Source organism: Stenella coeruleoalba, assembly GCF_951394435.1.
Source record: "Stenella coeruleoalba genome assembly, chromosome: 15".
NCBI classification, from domain to species: Eukaryota; Metazoa; Chordata; class Mammalia; order Artiodactyla; family Delphinidae; genus Stenella; species Stenella coeruleoalba.
The window spans coordinates 83,703,694-83,723,428 of NC_137161.1; the positions used below are offsets into that span (position 1 = coordinate 83,703,694).

Sequence of the window (19,735 nt, forward strand, 5' to 3'; positions counted from 1 at the left end):
GGCACATCTAGTTAGCCCATCATGTCCAAAACTGGCCTCAAACCCCTACTCCATTTCCAGTCATCCGCAACATGGAATACTGATGCCTTGTTTTCATTTATAATTGTTTTCAAAGGGCTCGCTATCGCTGCCAGGCAGGATTGTATATCTGAGTTCTGAGAGACCGCATGGTAAATTCAGATGGCCCTAAGTGGGTCTCCCTGTGGGTGGCGCTGAGTCTGGACTCACGAGTTGGGTCACCAGGTTCTCCTGGGAACGCAGTGAGTCCTGCGGGCCTTCTCGACACTTCTCTTCCTGGTCCCACCCCTCCTAACCTCTCTCTCCCATCCCCTTTCACGCCTCAACCTGCAGCCTTCTGCCCCCATCAGGTTCTCACACGTTTCTACACACGATCCTTAGGGCCTGGTGAGCCACAGGGCCCCCCATCTCCCCCGCCCTCCCCACCAACTGGAGTAAGCACAGGGTCCAAAGCTCATCGGCTGTGCAACGCATATGGGCTGAGTGTAAACATGTGGACACACACCCAGATCGAGAATTCCCGTTGAGAATGAAGGAAAAGCAGGGATAGGGCTGCTGGCCTCGGAGGGAGTGAAGGATGCTGTTGAGAACCTGAGAACCCACAGGAAGGGGTGGCCAGAGAGGGCCAGTGGCCAGGACTTGTTGAGATTCATAAAACCCAAGCAGCGGGGTCACGTGGTGCTTTCTGGAACATCACTGCGAGATGGACTAAAGGGGGGAGGGGAGAAGGAGCTTCAAGGCTGGAACCTGGGTCTCTGCTGTCCAGGAGCGCTGTGAAGATAGGCCCTCCTGACAGGGGTCCTGCCCCATGGTCTGTGCCTACAGGCACCTGGGGGCAGCCAGCCCTGACCCCTGGCAGCTCTGGACTTAGGTGGCTGGAAGGGTCAAGGCCAGGTGACTTCGGGTCATGAGAGGACAAGGCGTGGCCCATTTGGGACAGCCTAGCACTGCCCTGAGTAGGCACAAACTTGACGTCGGGCCCGGGGGAGGGGTGGGGGGGGGCAGGTCATCTGCAGAGGCTCAGCCAGCCCGAGGCCGTTGGCAAGGCCCATGCATCCAGTCCAGGCCCAGTGGAGAACAGGCCTGGAAGGAACAGGGTCAGGTGGGGTCACAAGAGTGGGGAATTACATTTATTTGATTCTGAAATAAACACAGATACTAAGGACTGTATCAAGCGGCTTAGGTCTTATTCGCACAGAGCAGTGGGCGGGCTACCTGGGCACACCCGGCTCCTGTAGTCGCAGGCGCGCGCGGGGCAGGGGAGGGGTGGAAGTTGACCTCTGACCTGGGACACCCTGAACACAGTGGGCTGTGTGGTCACATCACTCAGTGTCCTGGACAGGACGAGCTTTGGGGACTCTGCCTGTCACAAGGCAGGAGGAAGGAGAGGCTCTGGGGGGTCTTGGGGAGGAGCCCCTCAGAGAGGGAAGGAAACCGGAGCGCCTAGGGTGGCAGCCTCTGCTCAGCCTCTAGAGGATGGCGGTCAGCTGAGGGCAGAGACTCCGGCAGGGACAGGGAGGGCGGGGCCTGCTGAGCGGCAGGGTCTGGTGGGCTCCAAGCCTGTGAAAATCCGCAGAGACGCAAGGGGAAGAAATCGGGTCTTAGGTTAGGGGTCAGGTGGGAACAGGCCAAGAGGACATCTGAGGAGATGCTGGGGCACTGTGGGCTCCGTGCCCGAGAAGCTGGAGGGTTCTAAGGCAGGGATGAGCTGTTGGTTCTCTGTTTCACCTGCCCCCTCCCCCATTTGTTTTCTACCTGGCTCTGGGCCCCGACTCTGACTGCGTCCCCTGGGCTCCCCTGCCCCCCACATTAGGAGTGGATTTGACCAGTGGGCAGCACAGGCAGGGTGGGAGAGGGAAGGCCAGGGCTGGCGGAGTCTCACGTCAATCCCAGCTCCCACCTGGTGAGCCATCTCCACGGCTCCAGCCCTCTGCAGGCCCAAGAGCATCCTTCCCTGCCCCACCCCTTCAGGTCCAGGTGGCAGACTCTGGTGCCTCCATTCCTGCTGCTCCCGTTTACCTGGCCTCTGCTGCTCTTGTGAGTTACCTCACCTTCGGATCTTCTCATTGGAACCACCTGGGGTGAAGGGTTGGGGGGGGTCCAGAGTTCCAAAGCATAGAGGACCACAGGACCAGAGGGGGGTGCCACGTAGAAGTGGGCCTACAGAAGGGTCGGGGGGGACGGTGGGCATGGAGCACCTCAAAGTCGAGGCTCATCACAGGGGCTGGTCCCTTCTCAGGTCCCTGACCAGGGCCCCGCAAACCACAGGCTCTACATTGGCAGAACTTCTGACTTTGTCCATCTTTTAATGAGAGACCCTCAATTTTTAAGTGTTAGTTATTCATTTTAAAACATTTTAAAAACACCAGGAGCCAAACAATAAGCGTGAGGAGCTGGATTCAGCTGGAGGCCGCACAGCAGGTGCTCTGGGCTGGGGAAGGCAAGGCTTGGGACGGGGGCTGCAGGCAGGTTTGAGTCCTCAGTGGGCCTGAGCAGCTCCCCAGCCAGGTGCTGAGGTTCTGGGAAGGAGAAGCTGTTACTTCAGGTAGGTGTGACCCCTCCGCGAGCCCAGTCAGACTATGATCCTGTCTTGAGGCGCGGGGTCACTAGTGAAAATATAAGAATAATGGTACCCATGGGGTACGAGCTGGGGAAGCAGCAGGGCCCAACCTCCGTGGGTGCAAGAGCTCACCAGCGGACCCCAGCTGCGGCCCCTGGGGGGCAGAGGCGGTTAGGTTTGGGGAGGGCTGCAGGCGTCCCCTGAGTCCACCAACCTCACCTTCTCACACCTCCTCAGGCAGCCGTCTGTCCTTCCTGCCTCCTGCTGGGGGAACGCTTCCCTTCCCAGAGGCAGGCGCTCCCCATGGATCACCTGTAAAGCCTCCAGATCTGAGGCCCTTATTGCATTCATCCAGCTACCCTGGCCCACCGGCCCCCTCAGTCCATGTCCTGGTCCTTTCTGGGAACTCCTCTCCCCCCGCCCATGTTTACCCAGCGTTGGCCCTGCACGAGCTGTAGACGTCCGGCCCACCTGCTCCAGTACTGCGGGCCCATCACCAGCAGGGATCGCCCCCCGCCCCTGCCCGGGTCTGAGGGCACGCGGGCCCTCATAGGGGTCATCGCCTCCCTCCACCGTCGTGGGGCCCGGGGAGGGTCCCGAGGCCCGGGTGGACCTGGCCGAGTCTGGCGCTCGGTAGCGCCTCCTGAATCATGTTTGCATGAGGAAGCCGGGAGGGTTTTGGGGAGCGGGCGGACCTCGCGGGCATCTCTAGGGGGAAGGCGGGCCCGGGGTCCCCAGAGGTGGGGTCGGGCCCTGGGGCGGCGCGGGGCGCGCCAGGGTCCCCAAGGCCCGGGACGCAGTGCACACGAGCGCGGCGACCCAGGTCCGAGGGCACCCCCGCACCAGGGACGCTTTCTTTCCCCCCACGCACGCCCCCTCAGGGGCCGCGCTGGACCCCGCGTGACCGGAAGTGCCCCCCCGTTGGCACCGGCGGGGCGGAGCCCGGTGGCGGCACTTCCGGTGCCCACGCGCCGCCGCCGCGCAGCTCCGGGGCCGTCACTTTGTGTAGCGCGGGGCGCGCAGGCCCCGGCCCGGCCCCGGTGTCCGGCGGCGGCTCGGCGGCCGGCGCGCGCGGTGAGTGGGCGGCGCGGCGAGTGGGTGGCGAGGCCGGCGGGAGGCGGGCGCTGGCGGCAGGTGCCGGCGGGCCAGGCGCGGGCGTGGGGTCGGGGTCGCGCCGCCCCTCGACGCCGGCGCGGGAGGCCGCGGGGAGGCAGCGGCGCGCAGCGGGGCGGGCCGGTCCGGGGCGGGCCTGGGTCTGGGGGGGGCCCGAGCGGCGCTCTGGCCTGGCCTTTCGCGGCCGCGCCCACGCTCGGTGCGGCCCGTGGACCCCCGCCCGGGCCTGCGCGAGGGAGGCGGGCCCCGACCCCCAGGGCCGGTCCAGGCGGGCAGCGCGGAGTAGGTGGGCTGGGAGGACACACACCCGCGACCCCTGGGAGGTGCCCGCCGCCGTCTCGGCCGGAGGTGCGGGGGTTGGGCCGCGGCCGCCCCCGGGGACACACCCATCCAGGAGGGGTTGTCACGGCCCTGACCTGGCTTCTGAGGGAGGCGGAGGCCCGATAAGCCCCCTGGAGGGATGGAGATGGCTTGGCGCCCCCGCGAGCTTGCTTAGTGACCTTGGGGGCCTTGCCTGGGTCCTCCCTCTGCAAATGGAGGCCCCGGTGGGCTGCTGTGCTGAGTCTTCTACCGCCAGTAGGCGGGTTGGGAAACTCATTTCTGGGGTTGGATGGGGTCTGGGCTGCCCCATGTGGTCGGAGAGGTGGGAGAGGGGCCGGCCTTTGGTGGAGGACCCAGTGGGCAGGGGGAAGGGGAGGTGTGCAGGATCAGGTCCCTAGCTGTGCCTCTGTGGGGAGACTCTGGTACTGGGTTTGGTTCAAGTGTTGGCAGGTTTGGGGAGCTGGCCAGCAAGGTGAGGGGCTGCCCTCGGGCAGCAGGGTTGGCCCCGTGGATACACCTGCACCAGGAGCAAACCCAGGAGAGCAGGGGAGCCCAAATCTGTGGACAAACAGTGAGGATCCTGGTAGTCAGGGAAGGAAGGTTTCTGGACGGAAATGAAAGCTTGGAAGGCCTTGAGTCACAGGTGTGGTCAGTGAGCCCAGCAGACGGAAGGAAGGGGCCTAGATCCACCTGCACCCACACATTTCTTCATTTCTCTGTGTAGGTTCCCTGGATATGGGACTTCAGTGGAGAGTTGCTAAGTTTTCTAAGTTTGCCTATTTCTGTCTGTGTGGTCCTTCTCCCGGAGGCAGGCATCTCGTTAACTGCCCCTCCTCGCCCCCCTCTCCCCGTGCCCCATTCCAAACTCTGCAGCACTATATCCTAGGGTGCAGCCCCGCCCCAGCCCCCATGGAAATAATGGTCTGGGATGACCTGAAGGGTTATCATGGTCAGGTTGCTCACCTGACTTTTGGTGGCATCCTGAGCTGGATGCCAGAAGTGAGTTTCTGGTAGGCTGGCAGGCTGGAAAGAAGAAAGGAGGGTCTGGGGGTATGCGCAGCACACGTCTGTCCTGGGGAGGCAGAGGGGGCATCTGCCACCCGTGTTACTGAGGCCCGTTTCTCAGAACCGTTCTGTTCTGGATGCTGGGTCAGGGCTCATGGGGCGTCTGGCTGTGCTAGGCCCCATCGCGTCTGCAGGGTGACTGACCACCTCCACGACTGGAGGGTCTTTCCCTCCTCTGGTCAGCAGCAGGTGCACCTCTTGGGAGAAGGGACTTCAGGTCGTAACCTCTTCAGAGGCAGAGATTCTCCAGTGGGTTCTAGTCTGAAGGACCCTCAACAGCAGTCATCCTGTTCTGGAACATGACAGTGGGGCCAGAATACTGGGTTTTGAAAATCTCATGTTCATCACGTTGACCACAGGCTTTAGAGTCATTTTATTCTTTCTTCTTCTTCTTCTTTTTTTTCTTTAATATTTATTTATTTATTTGGCTGCACAGGGTCTTAGTTGTGGCACACGGGATGCAGCATGTGGGATCTAGTTCGCCGACCAGGGATTGAACCCAGGCCCCCTGCACTGGGAGCGTGGAGTCTTAACCACTGGACTGCCAGGGAAGTCCCTAGAGTCATTTTATCAATAAATATTTGAGTGCTCACTCTGTGTCTGGCACAGGGAGATTCAGAGATGAACAAAGGGAACTTCTGCCTTCTTGGAGTTGAGTGTGTATTTGGGGAGACAGGCAATAAGCAGACAGTTCTGTAAGTATATTAAAATGTGGGTGCTGGGCTTCCCTGGTGGCGCAGTGGTTGAGAGTCCGCCTGCCGATGCAGGGGACACGGGTTCGTGCCCCGGTCTGGGAAGATCCCATGTGCCGTGGAGCGGCTGGGCCCGTGAGCCATGCCCACTGAGCTTGCACGTCCGGGGCCTGTGCTCCGCAACAGGAGAGGCCACAACAGTGAGAGGCCCGCGTACCGAAAAAAAGAAAAAAAAAATATGTGGGTGCTAAGAGGGCAGAGTCCAGGGAACTGTGTGTGTCTTAGGGGCCCAGGGGGCTACCACCAAAGGATCAGGGGAGGAGAGTGCCAGGGAGTGGGAATGGCATGTGCAAAGGTCCTGAGGTGCAACAAGCACGAGTCCACTTTATTCCCAAGCCTCTGGTCCTCAGATGGGGGCCTGGCCTGCGGGACTCTGCTCTGCAAGGGGGCCAGGCAGGAGGGGCTCTGCTGGGCTTGGCATGGCAGCTGGGCTCAGCCTGAATTTGCAGCCCCATTGTCCTGTGTGGCCTGACATCTCAGGCTCCTCTGGGGTTCGTGCTCTCTTCCCGGGGTTCTGGGGTCGCTGTATTTGTAGTGGGGTTGGCTTACTTTGGAAGTGGCTCTAGTCAGGTCTGAGAGACTGATGGGGCCATGCTGGCTGATGGATCTGTTCTTAGGTTTGCACTCAAAAAGGAGCCACAGAAACTGGCTCGTCAAAACCCATGACTCTTGTCTTGTCCTGGAACTTCACTGGGGCTGGTGAGGAATGCGCAGCCGGGAGGGAGGAGTGGCCCCAGGGCCCGCGGTCTCCCATCCCTCTTGGGTCCACAGCCCCGGGCTCCCGTGCTGTGAGGCGGTGTGGCTGCACCTCCCAAGTGCCTGGGCTGGGCCGTCTCCGACATCGATGCGAGAGGTGGATGCTGTGAGCCGCTGGGGCTTTGATGAGTCAACACTTAGGATTCTCTGATCCCCAAACGTGAAGAGGTGTCACAGGGCATTTTTTTTCACCTTTGCTGGTCTAGCGATGAACCAAATTCCTGATCAGCCGAGCTTTTTCCAGATGCCCTGAATGGAGCGAGGGGGTGAGGGGGGCACAGGGGTAATTGCCTGCTCAGGGCCTCTTCTCTGCCGCCTCCCACAGGGAGGAGCCTGACCTGCTGGCTTGGTAGAGTGGGCTCTCCCGGCAGGGTGGTCTTACCTTCCCCCGCCCATCACACTGCGCTGGGGTTCCTGGCCCACCCATGCTCAGACCTCGGCTCCCACACTCCCTGCCGCCGAGTTCGTGCCCAAGTTCGTGCACGTTCAGAGCTGGGCGAGCATCTCCTCCGCCCCCATATATCAGGTACACTGTTCCTTATGGCTGTGTGCACATCAGCTAAATGCAGGCTGGGCCACCCTCGGGCGTGTTGCCTGGACTTGACGCTTCCATGTTCTTGAGGATGAAAACCCGGGATCAATCCCTGGCTTACTCCAAGAAAGCATGGCAAGCTCACACGAGGCCCGCCGTTGCCTGCAGGAAAGAGCTGAGGCCGTGTAGCGGGGCTCCCGGTGAGGGGCTCTTTGGCAGCTCTTCTGCTACAGAATCTAGGTTGTGCCACATGAGATCGTGGAAGGAGCTCCAGTCGCGCCTCAGCTCCGGTGCTGTCACTGTATCGCGGGGCAAGCCAACCCCACCTCCGTCAGAGGGCTGCGTACCGGGCGGCTGGTCACCGTCGCCTGTCTGTGTTGCAGGCCGAGCTGAGGCTTCCTTCCAGAGACGATGGCGGCCCTTCACACGACTCCAGACTCCCCAGCCGCCCAGCGGGAGAGGGCGGAGGACGGGTCGGAATGTGATCCTGATCAGGAGGAAGAAGAGGAGGAAGAAAAGGGGGAAGAGGAGGGGGAGCTGGCGAAGGAGGAGGTGATGGTGGTGGAGGCCGAGGACGCCGAGGCCGTGGCGGGGGTGGCAGAGGAGCTGGAGGCGGATGGGGTGCAGGCAGGGCCGGGGCGGCAGGCGGAGGCAGAGGCGGAGGCGGAGGTGGAGGATGCCGACGCGGAGGCGGTGGTGGCAGAAGAGCGGAGTCCGGCATCGGGGACCCAGGAGCGCCTTAGCTGTGGTGGGGATGCTGAGTCCCCAGGTCTTCAGGAAAAAGGTAAGACAAAGGAGCTAGTCTTCGGGGAGGAAGTTAGGGGGGGCTTGGGTGGGCAGGCCGGGAAGAGCTCTTTGACCTGACGGGGTGCAGCTGGAGTGGCAGGGCCCAGGGTTTTTTCTTTTTTAAAAAATTTTATTTATTTCATTGATTTATTTTTGGCTGCGTTGGGTCTTCGTTGCTGCGCGCGGGCTTTCTCTAGTTGTGGCGAGCAGGGGCTGTTCTTCGTTGCGGTGCGCGGGCTTCTCATTGCTGTGGCTTCTCTTGTTGCAGAGCACGGGCTCTAGGCACGTGAGCTTTAGTAGTTGGGGCACACAGGCTCAGTAGTTGTGGCTCGTGGGCTCTAGAGCGCAGGCTCAGTAGTTGTGGCACGCGGGCTTAGTTGCTCCACGGCATGTGGGCTTCCCGGACCAGGGCTCGAACCCGTGTCCCCTGCATTGGCAGGCGGATTCTTAACCACTGCGCCACCAGGGAAGCCCAGGGCCCAGGTTTTGAAAAGGGGGAGTGGCCAGGAGCTGCTGACCCTGGTAGCTGGATGGACAGACGTCGGCCAGGGCAGTGAGGCTTGATGCTAAAGGCTGGACCCCAAGAGGTCTCTCCCCGCAGCCCTGCAGGCGTCCCGGGCTCCAGCCATGTCGAGGGGTGAGGACCTGGAGGAGGACGAGGATGAGGACGAGGATGAGGACAGTTCCCTGGCATCTGGGTCTCAGGTGAGCTGCCCCTTTATTTGGGGCTCAGTTGACCAGGCTGGGTTTCCCCAGGGAGGTTGGCACCCACTGTCCTGGAGACCTGCCCTGTAGGCAGGGCAGTGGCACTGTGGTCCTCAGGCTGAGCGCAGGCTGTGCGCCAGGACGGGGCTGCAGGAAGCAGCTGGGAGTCTCCAGCCCCAAACCTGTGGGATATGGTTCCGCTCTCCTGGGGCCCGACCCTCCCCAGGCCATTGGAATGTCCTGACCATGTTGCCCACCACCAGCTCTCCTGCAGCCTGCACAGTTGCGTCAGCCCTGGCTCTCCCCCGGGGCCAAGCTGTGCCCTTACCTGGAGTGCCTGTCACCTGTCCAGGCTCTGGTTTCCTATTGAGCCCAGTTAGATTGGGCGCCAGTGCCCACACTCAGTTGGTGCCACTTGTCCACCAAGGCATGGGCCCTCACACCACTGATGTGACCACTGGCTTGAGGCAGACAGTGAAGTAGCAGGGGGCGAGGTGCCCGTGCAGCACATACATGGGCTCTTGGGCTTCATTGTCTCTGCACTTCAGTGTGAGTCCGGGCTCTGCCCCATCTGAGCCGAGCGCTCTCCCTCTCTGAGCCTGAGCCCCTGGTCTCTGGATGGGAATGGGGTTCTCGCCTCCCGGGGCTGTGACAGGCCTGCAAGCCCCTCGTTCGGTCAGGTGTTTGTAGACTTGCAGCTGCCGGGCTGCCGGGCTGTGTCCCCGTGACCCACACATTGCAGGATCAGCTCAGTGTCCACTGAAGTGACCTCCTGTCCTCTCTTCGTGGGACGCCCTGCCTCTCGCCGGGGCAGTGTAGGGCAGCGGCCAGGGTTCTTTGTTTTCCAGGGGCTGGTGACCTTTGAAGACGTGGCTGTGTACTTCTCCCTGGAGGAGTGGGAAAGGCTGGATGCAGACCAGCGGGAGCTCTACAAGGAAGTCATGCAGGAAAACTATGGGATTCTGGTGTCCTTGGGTGAGCAGAGCCTTTCGTCCGCAAGAGGCATCCTGGCGTGATGGCTGCCAGGGCTTAGCTGTCTGAGAGGGTGGTTTCTGGAGCCCCAGGGTCTTGGTGAAGGAGCTGCTGGAGCCAGCCCGCCTCCCAGGGAAACCCTAGGGACCAGCCTGGCTTCTGGGCCGGGGCATGTCTTGGGGGGTGCCCACTATGGCCCAGCAGTGCCATGACCCAGGTGGACATGTTCTGGGGAGCTGCAGTGCTGCTCTGGTCTCTGTGCTGTACACTCCCCAGAGGCCTCAGGGGGTGAGGAGTCAGGTGACGGAGGAGAAGGGCGGGCACCCTGCAGATGGCAGTGTGTGGAGGGGGCTGGACAGGGGAGCTGGGGGTCAGGGCAGGGCTCCAGAGAGAAGGGAGTGTGGGATCTCCCAGCGGAGGCGGGGAGGTGGGAAGGCTGGTCCTGGAAAGGCCGGAGAGAGGAGCCAGTGGTGGCAGTGCTGTGTGGGTGAGGGCGGGGCCTGCAGGCGGGGCCCTGCAGCTGCTGCCTGTTTTTTCCGGGGCAGGATACCCAATCCCCAAGCCGGATCTGATCTTCCGGCTGGAGCAAGGAGAGGAGCCTTGGGTCCCGGATAGCCCCCGTCCCGAGGAGGGAGACATCGTCACCGGTGTCTACACAGGTGAGCGTGACACGGGGTCTCGCGGGTTTCACCGACTTCGGCCTGTGCCTTCGCTCTCCACTGTGGCCCCAGGGAGCCGCCCTGGAGCTGCTGCTCTGCACTCTGGGGGGCCTCTGTGGGGACACGGTGGCACTGGGGGCTCACCTCTGCCTTCGTGGGCTGGCTCCTCCTGGTTCTGGTCTGCAGAGGCCCAAAGGCTGGGGAGTCTTTAGAGAACCCAGAGATTCCTGTTGCGAATCTTTAACAACGATGCCCTGTCCCTGCCTTGAGCCTCTGATTGTTTTTGTGTGTGTGAGGGTCAGTTGTCACGTTACCAGCTCAGAGGGGCCAGGTGAGGAACAGACCGTTGCCCTGAAGTGCTGGAGCTGGCCTTCCGGCTCCCAGGATTGAACGGCTTCCCTGCCCATTTGGCCGTCTCCTCTCCCTGGGAGGCCCAGGGTCAGGGCCTGGGCTGGCAGCCCTGGACCTTCCAGAGAGGAGATTTTGGAGAGAGACATACAGGAAGCGTTCAGGGTGTCGGATTTCTCTGAGACCTTGGACCTGGCTCTGGCCCTGTTCCTCCAACTTTCTGGGCCTCATTTTTATTCATCTGGAGAATAAAGAGTTGAACAAAACCCCCAGTTTCCCACCCGAGGCCGTCGGACCACTGGTTCTGTGGAGGTGCTCCGTGGAGGTTGGTGAGCTGTTCCCCGTGTGTCAGGTTCAGCGGAGGCCCTTGCACGGTGTGTGTGTTTGGCTTTGGTCTCGGGTGATGCCAGCCTAGTGCGGGGCTCTGATGTCTCATGCCACTCCCGTGCTTGGGTAGACTGGGAGCAGCTTGTAGAGGTTTTAAAATAAAATACAGAAAAACATCGACAGTGCCGTGCCTACACGTGTACTCTTCAGAGTATTTCCCTGTATACTTTATATCCTCGTAACAGCTCTGTGAAGTAGCAGGGGAGGGAGTATTGGTCTCATTTTACAGTCAAGGAAATTGACTTTTGAAGTAGTGACTAAGTCACTTGCCCACAGTGGGTTCAGGCCTCGGGCCTTACTGTGCACTGTGTTTCGGGGTGGCCTTCCTGCCCTAGGTCTCCACATTCTCTGGGACCCTCTTGGAATGTCTCCCGGCCTTCAGAATCAGGACGGCTCTGGCTGGCAAAAAATGTTGCTGCTGCCTCCAGGCTGAGACTGGAATGTAGGCGATGTTTGTCGGAGGGTCTAATGGGAGGTGTGCCCTGTTTCTGGGCACAGATCTGAAAAGCCACCTGGAGAGGAAGGGGCTGTAAGGCCTCCACTGGCCAGTCTCTCCACACATGGTCTGGACGTGCCCCTGTTCTCCATGCTTCTTGGAGGGTCCTGGGGTGGATCCTTTCGCAGGCTCGAGCCTGGGTGGTCCCCACAATGTGCTCTGTGAACCTAGCTGGGGTTTGGCAGCTCGCAGAAGGGGCAGGCTCGCTGGGCCAGCGCCTCCGCCTTCCCCTGTGGGCCGAGGTGGGTGCAGGATGCAGGCATAGTCTTCCACGCGTCACCTGCCTCCCGGGAGGGGCTGTGGTAGCGAAGGCTGGGGTCAGCTCGGGCAGAGCGAATCCATCTGAGGTCCCCCCTCTTAACTGTCACTGTAGCCTGTCTGCCAAGCGCTTCCCTCCCCTTTTCCCCCTGCGCTCATTTCTGTGTAGCTGAGCCCGTTGAGAGTTGCGAATTGCTGGGTCTGGGCAGGACAGCCGGTTCTGAGCCTGGCAGAGTTTCTGTATTTCTAGATCATAGTCTTGCAAAACACAAGCATATTCGTCTCTTGTGCTTCTTAACAAGTTGGGCCACACATAAGGTTTGGACTCTGGCCACACGCGCCCACTCAGGTGCCCCGGCGCCTCTGAGTGCTGAATGAAAGCCTCCTTGCTCTGGCTCCCCTCGACCACCACCTCCCGCTCCCTGGTCCTCACCCATCACTGCCACCTCTCTCCTCACCCGGCTGAGATAGTACGCTCCCCCATTCCTTACAGATGCCCGGCGTGGTCGCCTGGCAGATCCCTGCCCGTGGCTGAACCCCCTTTCCTGCGGCCGAGCATGTCCTCGTCCCCTTGGCCTGGTGGCTCTGGCCTTACTTCCTCGTCGCATTAGCTTTTCTGCTCTGCAGGGTGGACCCCACGTGCCCCTGGTCCCTCTGCTGCCCCTGGCTGCTTCCCCACCTGCCACTGCGTGTCCTCTTCTCTCCTCTCTGCAGGTGACCCCAGCTGGGGCCAGGGCCTTAAGTGCTGCCCACCTGCCCGTTCTCAGCCTCTCTCTCCAGCTCTGACCTTGTCTGTCCCACCGCCTGCTTGATGTCTCCACTTGGGTGTCTGAGGGCATCTCAGAGTGAGCTAAACCTGAAGTGGTACCACGTCTCCTACCCCGGGCCCCGCCTGCAGCGTCCCTGGCACGTGGTGGGCCTGGCTGGGGCCCAGGTGGTCCTCGTCCCTCTGCCTTCCTCACCCCACCCCTGGCGCAGGCATGAGGTTGTCAGGCATGTGGCCACGGGCATCCCTGAGCTGCTGGCTGCCCCCCACCCCTAGACTTCCCCGGGCACTCGGCACAGTATGTGGGATCCTCTGCGGCCTGGGGGTCTGCACCCTGCACACACCCATAGCTCTTCAGGCTCAACTCCACCGACAGCCTTTCTCTTCAAGCTCTCACCTGCCTCGGGGCTTTGTACCTGCTGTTTTCTCTGCCTGGAGTGACCTCCGTGTGGCTGGCTCAGTGTGTAGGTCCCACTTGGGTTGTGTGTGTCCTCTGACCGCCTTGATGTCAGGAACCTCCCATGTCACTCCAGGACGTTCCCTGCACCCGCAGCCCTCGGCGAGGTCTGGGATGGCCGTGCCCAGGTGCCTGCCTCCTCGATTGCTCCAGCGGACTCTGTGAGCGCGCGCTGTGTTTTGTTCGCACCTGTGCCGTCTCCACAGTGCTCGGCTGATGACCCCGCTCCCTGACTGCTGTTCCTGCCCCTCGTGTGAAAGTGAAAGGTAGCAGAGCAGTACGATAGGCAGGACGGAACCGGCTTAAACCTTACACAGGAAAGGAGAGAGAGAAAGTTTAAAAGCAGTCAGGTGAAGCACACCGAAACGAGAGAATCTGATGGCTGGTGAGCGCGATCAGCGGTTCTGGAGAGGCGCTCAGGGGAGGACCCCTCCCGGAAGATGTGTCAGCCTGAGGACCCTGCAGCGGGGAGGATAGATCCATCGCAGAAGCCCAGCCCTGCCGGGAGCCACCACCTCCGGGCGACCGGACTCCTGCTCAGAGGGAAGGAGGGGCTACTGATGGCAGCCGGACGGGGAGGAAGGAGCCCACCTGCAGCTTTGGCCACCCCCTTGTCCACGTCCTGCCTTTGTGCCTGGGGGCGGGGCTCTCCCCGAGCCCACCATGAGTCTCGGTCTGGCCGGAGGGTCAGGAGCAGGTGCTGACCTCACACACACGACTGCCTCCTGGGCCCTGTGCCGTGGCTGGGTCCCTCGGGGAGAGGTTAGTCAGAGCAGACCTGCAGCTGACTCACCGTGAGGCGAGGCCTGGGGACAGGTCTCGGGGACGGGACAGGACAGGGGCAGAGGGTGCTTGGGGTGGGAGTCATAGAAACCCTCGGCTTGGTTCTCGGGGCAGAGCAAGTGTCAGGCCACCTCGCAGCAGCTCAGGGAGCAGGTGCGCCAGGCAGGTGGCTGCGGGGCTTCCTCCCCGAGGCTGTTTATTCGTGCCTGAATAAGGCACTCACCAGGGGCGCCTTGGGCGTCTGCTCACAAGGCCACTGGTCGGCCCCCGCGAGTGTCACCAGGCTCCGAGCGCGGGCCCTGGCCTAGCTAATCCTCACCCAGCGTCAGAGTCCTTAGGAGTGGACGTCTCAGGGAGATGAAGGGCCAGCTCCCCTCCCCAGGGTCCACTTGTCCACTCGCCCCCTGTGGCTTCTGGAAGAGGCAGCTGTGTTTGACCTTCTGGGCCATGCTTGGGAAAGGCCCGCCCGCCCCCCCCCCCCCCCCCCCCCCCCCCCCCGTCAGAGCGTCTCCTCTGCCTCGGTCCGTCTCACGAGTAGACCTGACGGGTCCTCACTTGGATCCAGAATAGGCTTGCATCCGGGGCACTAGCAAACCCCCGGGGAACCCTGGCCCCACTGCAGCCGGGGGGAACGCCGACAATGGACACCCCCGCCCGGGGGCCCAGACCTCCAGATCCTGGGCCACTTTGGCGGCAGAAGATGAGAACAGAGCCTGGCTTGGAGGCAGGCTGCTGTCCCCGAGTCCCCTCTGGTGGCCCTGCTGCTTCCCAGAGATCTTGTCTCGGGGTGCAGCCAGGGAACTGGATGCCCTTCTTGTCCTTTACTCAGTGTCAGTGGTGGCCTCTACCAACTTGCCTTATGTTTAATATTTTCTCATTTTTGGATAAGTGGCCATGCCAGCTCCAGAGCCAGTGATGAGGTCAGGTCCCCTCCTACGATCAGCCCCCTCTGCAGAGCGCAGCATTGTTTGTTGTTTGGGGTGGGGGCAGGGCAAAGAATCACCTCCCCAAGTGGGGGGCTTTGCTACTCTCAGACCCCAAGGAAGAGGTGTTGCGGATGAGTCGTTGGGACCTAGCCTGTCCCCCGGCTCTGAGTAGCTGAGGCTGCCAGCTGGGTGGCCTGGGTGTCCACTTCTATCCAGCAAGTGCTACTGGCCCTTGGCTGGGTCCTGGGGCACATTCCTACCACGAAGACATTGTACTTGTTCCCCGACTTGAACCCCCTGCCTTAGGGACTCCAATTAAAACTCCTCCAGACACTCACCAGAGTCTTAGGGAAAAGCCTTTTTGAGACTCACTGGAAGAATTTCCAGCTAATCTGACCATGGGCCCAAACTGCCCGTCCCTGCACCAGCTCCCCTCAGGGGTGCTCCGGCCTTCACCGTGAGGAGCTGGGCCTCTTCCGTGCTGCTCAGCCTCTTCTCATCCCTCACTCACCGTGGGTGGCAGCTTAGTAACAGGAAACCACTGTCCTTTATTTAAAGCTTATTTTTACTATAATCGTATATTATTACTAACTACAGAAAACTTAGTATTGCAAAGTATGAAGAACTAAAATAACCCGTTGTGTCCCTTTATACATGTTTCCTTCAGAGAAGAAATCATGTCCGTGCACTTCGGTGTCTGGCTTTATGTCACTCAGCACTGTGCTGTGTTTGCCCATGTGATTCATCACCGTATGTTTGGGACGCTATATAGAACACAGGACCAGGGCCGAGTCAGGACGGGCATCCCTCCTGGGCCCCAACCCCTCCTCGGGGACAGGACTCAGGGACGAAGGCCCACCCGGTCAGGTGATGGCTGACACCAGCCACAGCCTTGGCAGGGGACCCGGGAGTGGTGGGGAAGGGGATTCCTACCTCTGTGGGGGAGCTTGAACCTTCCTGGTACTGGGATCGTGAGGTGGACTACACTGTACGTGGCCACGGTAGACACACACGGGGCAAGGTGTACCAGAGGAAGGTGGCACGCAGGTTCTCTGGAACACCTGGGCTGCCGTGGACGAGGCCTTTTTCTTTGTTTGTTGTGTGACTTAGTGCCTGCTTTGTAAATATCAGATTGGCCAAAAAGTTCGTTCGGGTTTTTCATCACCCCCTACGGAAAACACGAATGAACTTTTTGGCCGGCCCAATACTAGTTCCCTCCTGGGTGCATCACGATGGCAGGCACATCACTCTTATAAACCGAATCCCTGTCCTTACTCTGCACTGAAGGGAGCAGTCAGGGCGCTGCTTGGTGGAGGAGGGATGGAATTACAGGACCCCAAGGCGGGTCCTTAGCCTTCTGTGATGGGAAGATGTTTGCAGCTCACCCAGTCTTAGTCAATTTGGGACCGTTTCCCAAGTGCACAACCGCTCAGAAAGCCAAGCTTCAGAGAGGCTCAGCGGGGAGGCTGGGCTGTGCCTGCACAGTTGCTGGAGCCTTCTGGGTGAGTGCAGAGAGCTGGGGCCTACAGGCCCCTCTAGGTCTCCTTGGCCCAGGGCAGCCTTTCCTGGCTGTGCTCTGGGGGTGGGAGGGAGAGCCCTGGATGCTGGCCAGCCTGAGACTGGTGGAGAGATCCAGAGGAGGGATGCTAAGCAAAGCTTAGGTGTTACAAAGGCAGGTCCTCAGTGGCCGTGCTGGTGCTGGAGTCTTGGCTGCCTTGGGCCAAGCAGGTGGGGGGGTGGAGTTCTCCAGGAGACAAGGGGCTTTGGGGAGAACACACCTGGCGTCTCCGTCTCTTTTTCTGGGCCCTGGACCCCTGTTTTGGGCTTGACACCTGGTCTCACAGGAACCCACAGGCAAGGTCACCCAATTCGTAGGTGTCCCTATTCTCAGCAGGGTGGCAAGCCCTGAAGGGAGCTGGAGGTCTGGAAAAGGGATTAGTTGAGGCCATTTGAGGAGAGTCCACGAGGTGAGGGAACCCCAGCCTTCCTAGGAGGGACACCCGCGTGTGCATTTCTCCTGTCTGCACAGTTCCTCCTAACTCAGGGAAGAGGCGTGCACCATCTCTCACTCCCGTGGAACAGAGGCGCCCTGACCCCGGGCTCCGGGCTCCGAGCTCCAAGAACCTGGGGTCCTGCAGAAATCGCTCCTTACAGGAGCAGGAGTCTGTAAGCGGCTTCTGTCACGGCCTCTTCTCACCTCTCTCTCCTGGCCTTCCCTTGTCGCCTTCAGGGGCCTGGTTCTGGACCGACGACATAGAGGACCATGAGGAGGAGGACGACGAGGACTTCCTGGCAGAGGTGGCCGAGGAGGAGAACGAGCCCCCAGGGCTGTGGTCCGCGGCCTACGGCGTGGGGGACGTGCCTGGGACCTGGGGCCCCGACGACTCGGATTCGGCGCAGACTCCAGAGGGGTGGGGTCTTGACCCCGGCGGCCTTGGGGTCCTGGCCGAGGGGTCCGAGGCGAAGCCCTTTCTGCAGGGCCGGGAGCCGGGCGCGAGCCTGATGGCGCCCTGGGCGTTCCCGGCCGCGGTGACCGCTCCAGCCGGGCGGCCGGAGACGACGTGTGACGTGTGCGGTAAAGTGTTCCCGCACCGGTCCCGGCTGGCCAAGCACCAGCGCTACCACGCGGCCGTCAAGCCCTTCGGCTGCGATGAGTGCGGCAAGGGCTTCGTGTACCGCTCGCACCTGGCCATCCATCAGCGCACCCACACCGGCGAGAAGCCCTTCCCGTGTCCGGACTGCGGCAAGCGCTTCGTGTACAAGTCGCACCTGGTCACGCACCGGCGCATCCACACGGGCGAGCGGCCCTACCGCTGCGCCTTCTGCGGCGCGGGCTTCGGGCGCCGCTCCTACCTGGTCACGCACCAGCGCACGCACACCGGAGAGCGGCCCTACCCCTGCCCGCACTGCGGCCGCAGCTTCAGCCAGAGCTCGGCGCTCGCGCGGCACCAGGCCGTGCACACGGCCGACCGGCCTCACTGCTGCCCCGACTGCGGCCAGGCCTTCCGCCTCCGCGCCGACTTCCAGCGCCATCGACGGGGCGGCGGCTGCGCGGAGCCCAGCGGCGACGGCCCTCGGCGCGAGCCTTGTGAGACGGGGCCCTCGGCGGGGCCCGAGGAGGCCGAAGCCGGGCCTGAGGGGCCTGAGGTCGACGAAGCAGACGGAGAGGCCGAGGGAGAGGCCGAGGCGAGAGAGGCGGCGATGGAGGCGCCCACCCCCGGGAGAAAGGATGACCCCGAGCCGGACAGGCGGTTTCTGGGGCTGGGCAACGGCCTGGGGGAGGGCGAAGGCCCTTCCTCGCACCCGCTCGGCTTCCACTTCCCCGTGCACCCCAAGTCTTGGCTTCACCCGGATGGCTTTCCGATCTTGGGCCTCCCGGACTTCGCGGAGCGGCTGTCGACCGACGGGCGCCCCCTGCCCGGACCCCTGGGGGGCCGGCTCTCCCTGGTAGAAGGCGCGGGGCTGGCCTGCGACCCTTTCGGCGGCGGTGCTGGGCCTGGGGGCGGCGGCGGCCTGCGTGCGTTCGGGCCTGCAGTCGGGGGGCTGCTGGCGGAGCCTGCGCCTGCCGCGCTGGCCGAGGAGGAGAGCCCGTGGATATGTTCCGACTGCGGCAAGACGTTCGGGCGCCGCGCGGCGCTGGCGAAGCACCAGCGCTACCACGCGGGCGAGCGGCCCCACCGCTGCGCCGACTGCGGCAAGAGCTTCGTGTACGGCTCGCACCTGGCGCGCCACCGCCGCACGCATACTGGCGAGCGGCCCTTCCCGTGCCCCGAGTGCGGTGCGCGCTTCGCCCGCGGCTCGCACCTGGCGGCGCACGTGCGTGGCCACACGGGCGAGAAGCCCTTTGTGTGCGGCGTGTGCGGCGCGGGCTTCAGCCGGCGCGCGCACCTGACGGCGCACGGGCGCGCGCACACGGGCGAGCGGCCCTACGCGTGCGGCGAGTGCGGCCGCCGCTTCGGGCAGAGCGCGGCGCTGACGCGACACCAGTGGGCGCACGCCGAGGAGAAGCCACACCGCTGTCCCGACTGCGGCAAGGGCTTCGGCCACAGCTCGGACTTCAAGCGGCACCGACGCACGCACACGGGCGAGAAGCCCTTCCGCTGCACCGACTGCGGCCGCGGCTTCGCGCAGCGCTCCAACCTGGCCAAGCACCGGCGCGGCCACACGGGCGAACGGCCCTTCCCGTGCCCCGAGTGCGGCAAGCGGTTTTCGCAGCGCTCGGTGCTCGTGACACACCAGCGCACGCACACGGGCGAGCGGCCCTACGCCTGCGCCAACTGCGGCCGCCGCTTCTCGCAGAGCTCGCACCTGCTCACCCACATGAAGACGCACCGCGGCACGGCGGGCGCGCCTGGCCAGACGCCGGCTGCCCCCGCGCCCAAGGCCGAGGCACCCGCTAAGGGGCCGCCGAGCGCGGGCGCAGGGACCGGGTCCGGGGAGCGCGGCAGCACCCTGCTGGAGTTCGCAGGCGGAACGAGCTTCGGCTCCGAGCCGACGGCCGCGTTCGCGGGGCCCTCGGGCGCCTACGAGGAGAGCATCATGTGAGGGCCCCAGGCCGACGGAGGCGCAGCCCGCTAGGCCACCGGCACCTTGCGGCTCGAGCGCCGGCCGCTGCGCGCCGGCCCCTTGCTCTTCTGGCCTCAGGGAGCTGAGGGTCCTAGTCCTGGTGCGGTGCCTTCCCCTCAGCCCCGGTGCACCGCCCCCCGGCCTCGGGCTTCCCTCCTGTCCGGCCCCAGAGAACCGGCCGCCGAGCTCAGATGGCCGTACGGGGGGCGCAGGGGGAGAGGAGAGCTGCGCGCGGAGCAGATGGGTACAGGGGGCGGCCACCCCGACAAGAGACTGCGACATCACTGGATCGATGCGGTGAGGCCAAGCGGTAGGAATGGCAGGCGAGGTGTTATTTATTTTACTCGGATTCCGATATGGGTGGCCCGGGGGACAGGTGGCTTGTGAGTTAGTAACTGGGTTTTACAGCGAGGGAGGGGAAGCCCTTGCATCAAGGGAGGGTGGGGTGGTCGAGGGCAGAGCGTATGGCTACTCCAGGGGGTTTGGCTGATGACTTCTTCCAGTTCCTC

The 19,735-nt window shown here is 62.7% G+C and overlaps 1 protein-coding gene across 2 annotated transcripts; it reads left to right on the plus strand.

Moving 5' to 3' along the window:
• The first annotated feature begins 3,542 nt into the window (after positions 1-3,542).
• On the plus strand, positions 3,543-19,340 carry ZNF316 (zinc finger protein 316). 2 transcript variants are annotated; one of them, XM_079945431.1, is made up of 6 exons: positions 3,543-3,652; positions 7,501-7,901; positions 8,505-8,608; positions 9,457-9,583; positions 10,126-10,239; positions 16,891-19,340. In XM_079945431.1, the coding sequence occupies exons 2-6, from the start codon at positions 7,529-7,531 to the stop codon at positions 19,203-19,205; spliced, it is 3,033 nt and encodes a 1,010-aa protein (XP_079801557.1). In that variant the 5' UTR covers positions 3,543-3,652; positions 7,501-7,528; the 3' UTR covers positions 19,206-19,340. The 2 variants fall into 2 exon arrangements, with proteins under 2 accessions (XP_079801557.1, XP_079801558.1); XM_079945432.1 differs by lacking the exon at positions 3,543-3,652 and having other exon boundaries at positions 7,595-7,669.
• Positions 19,341-19,735: the final 395 nt, after the last annotated feature.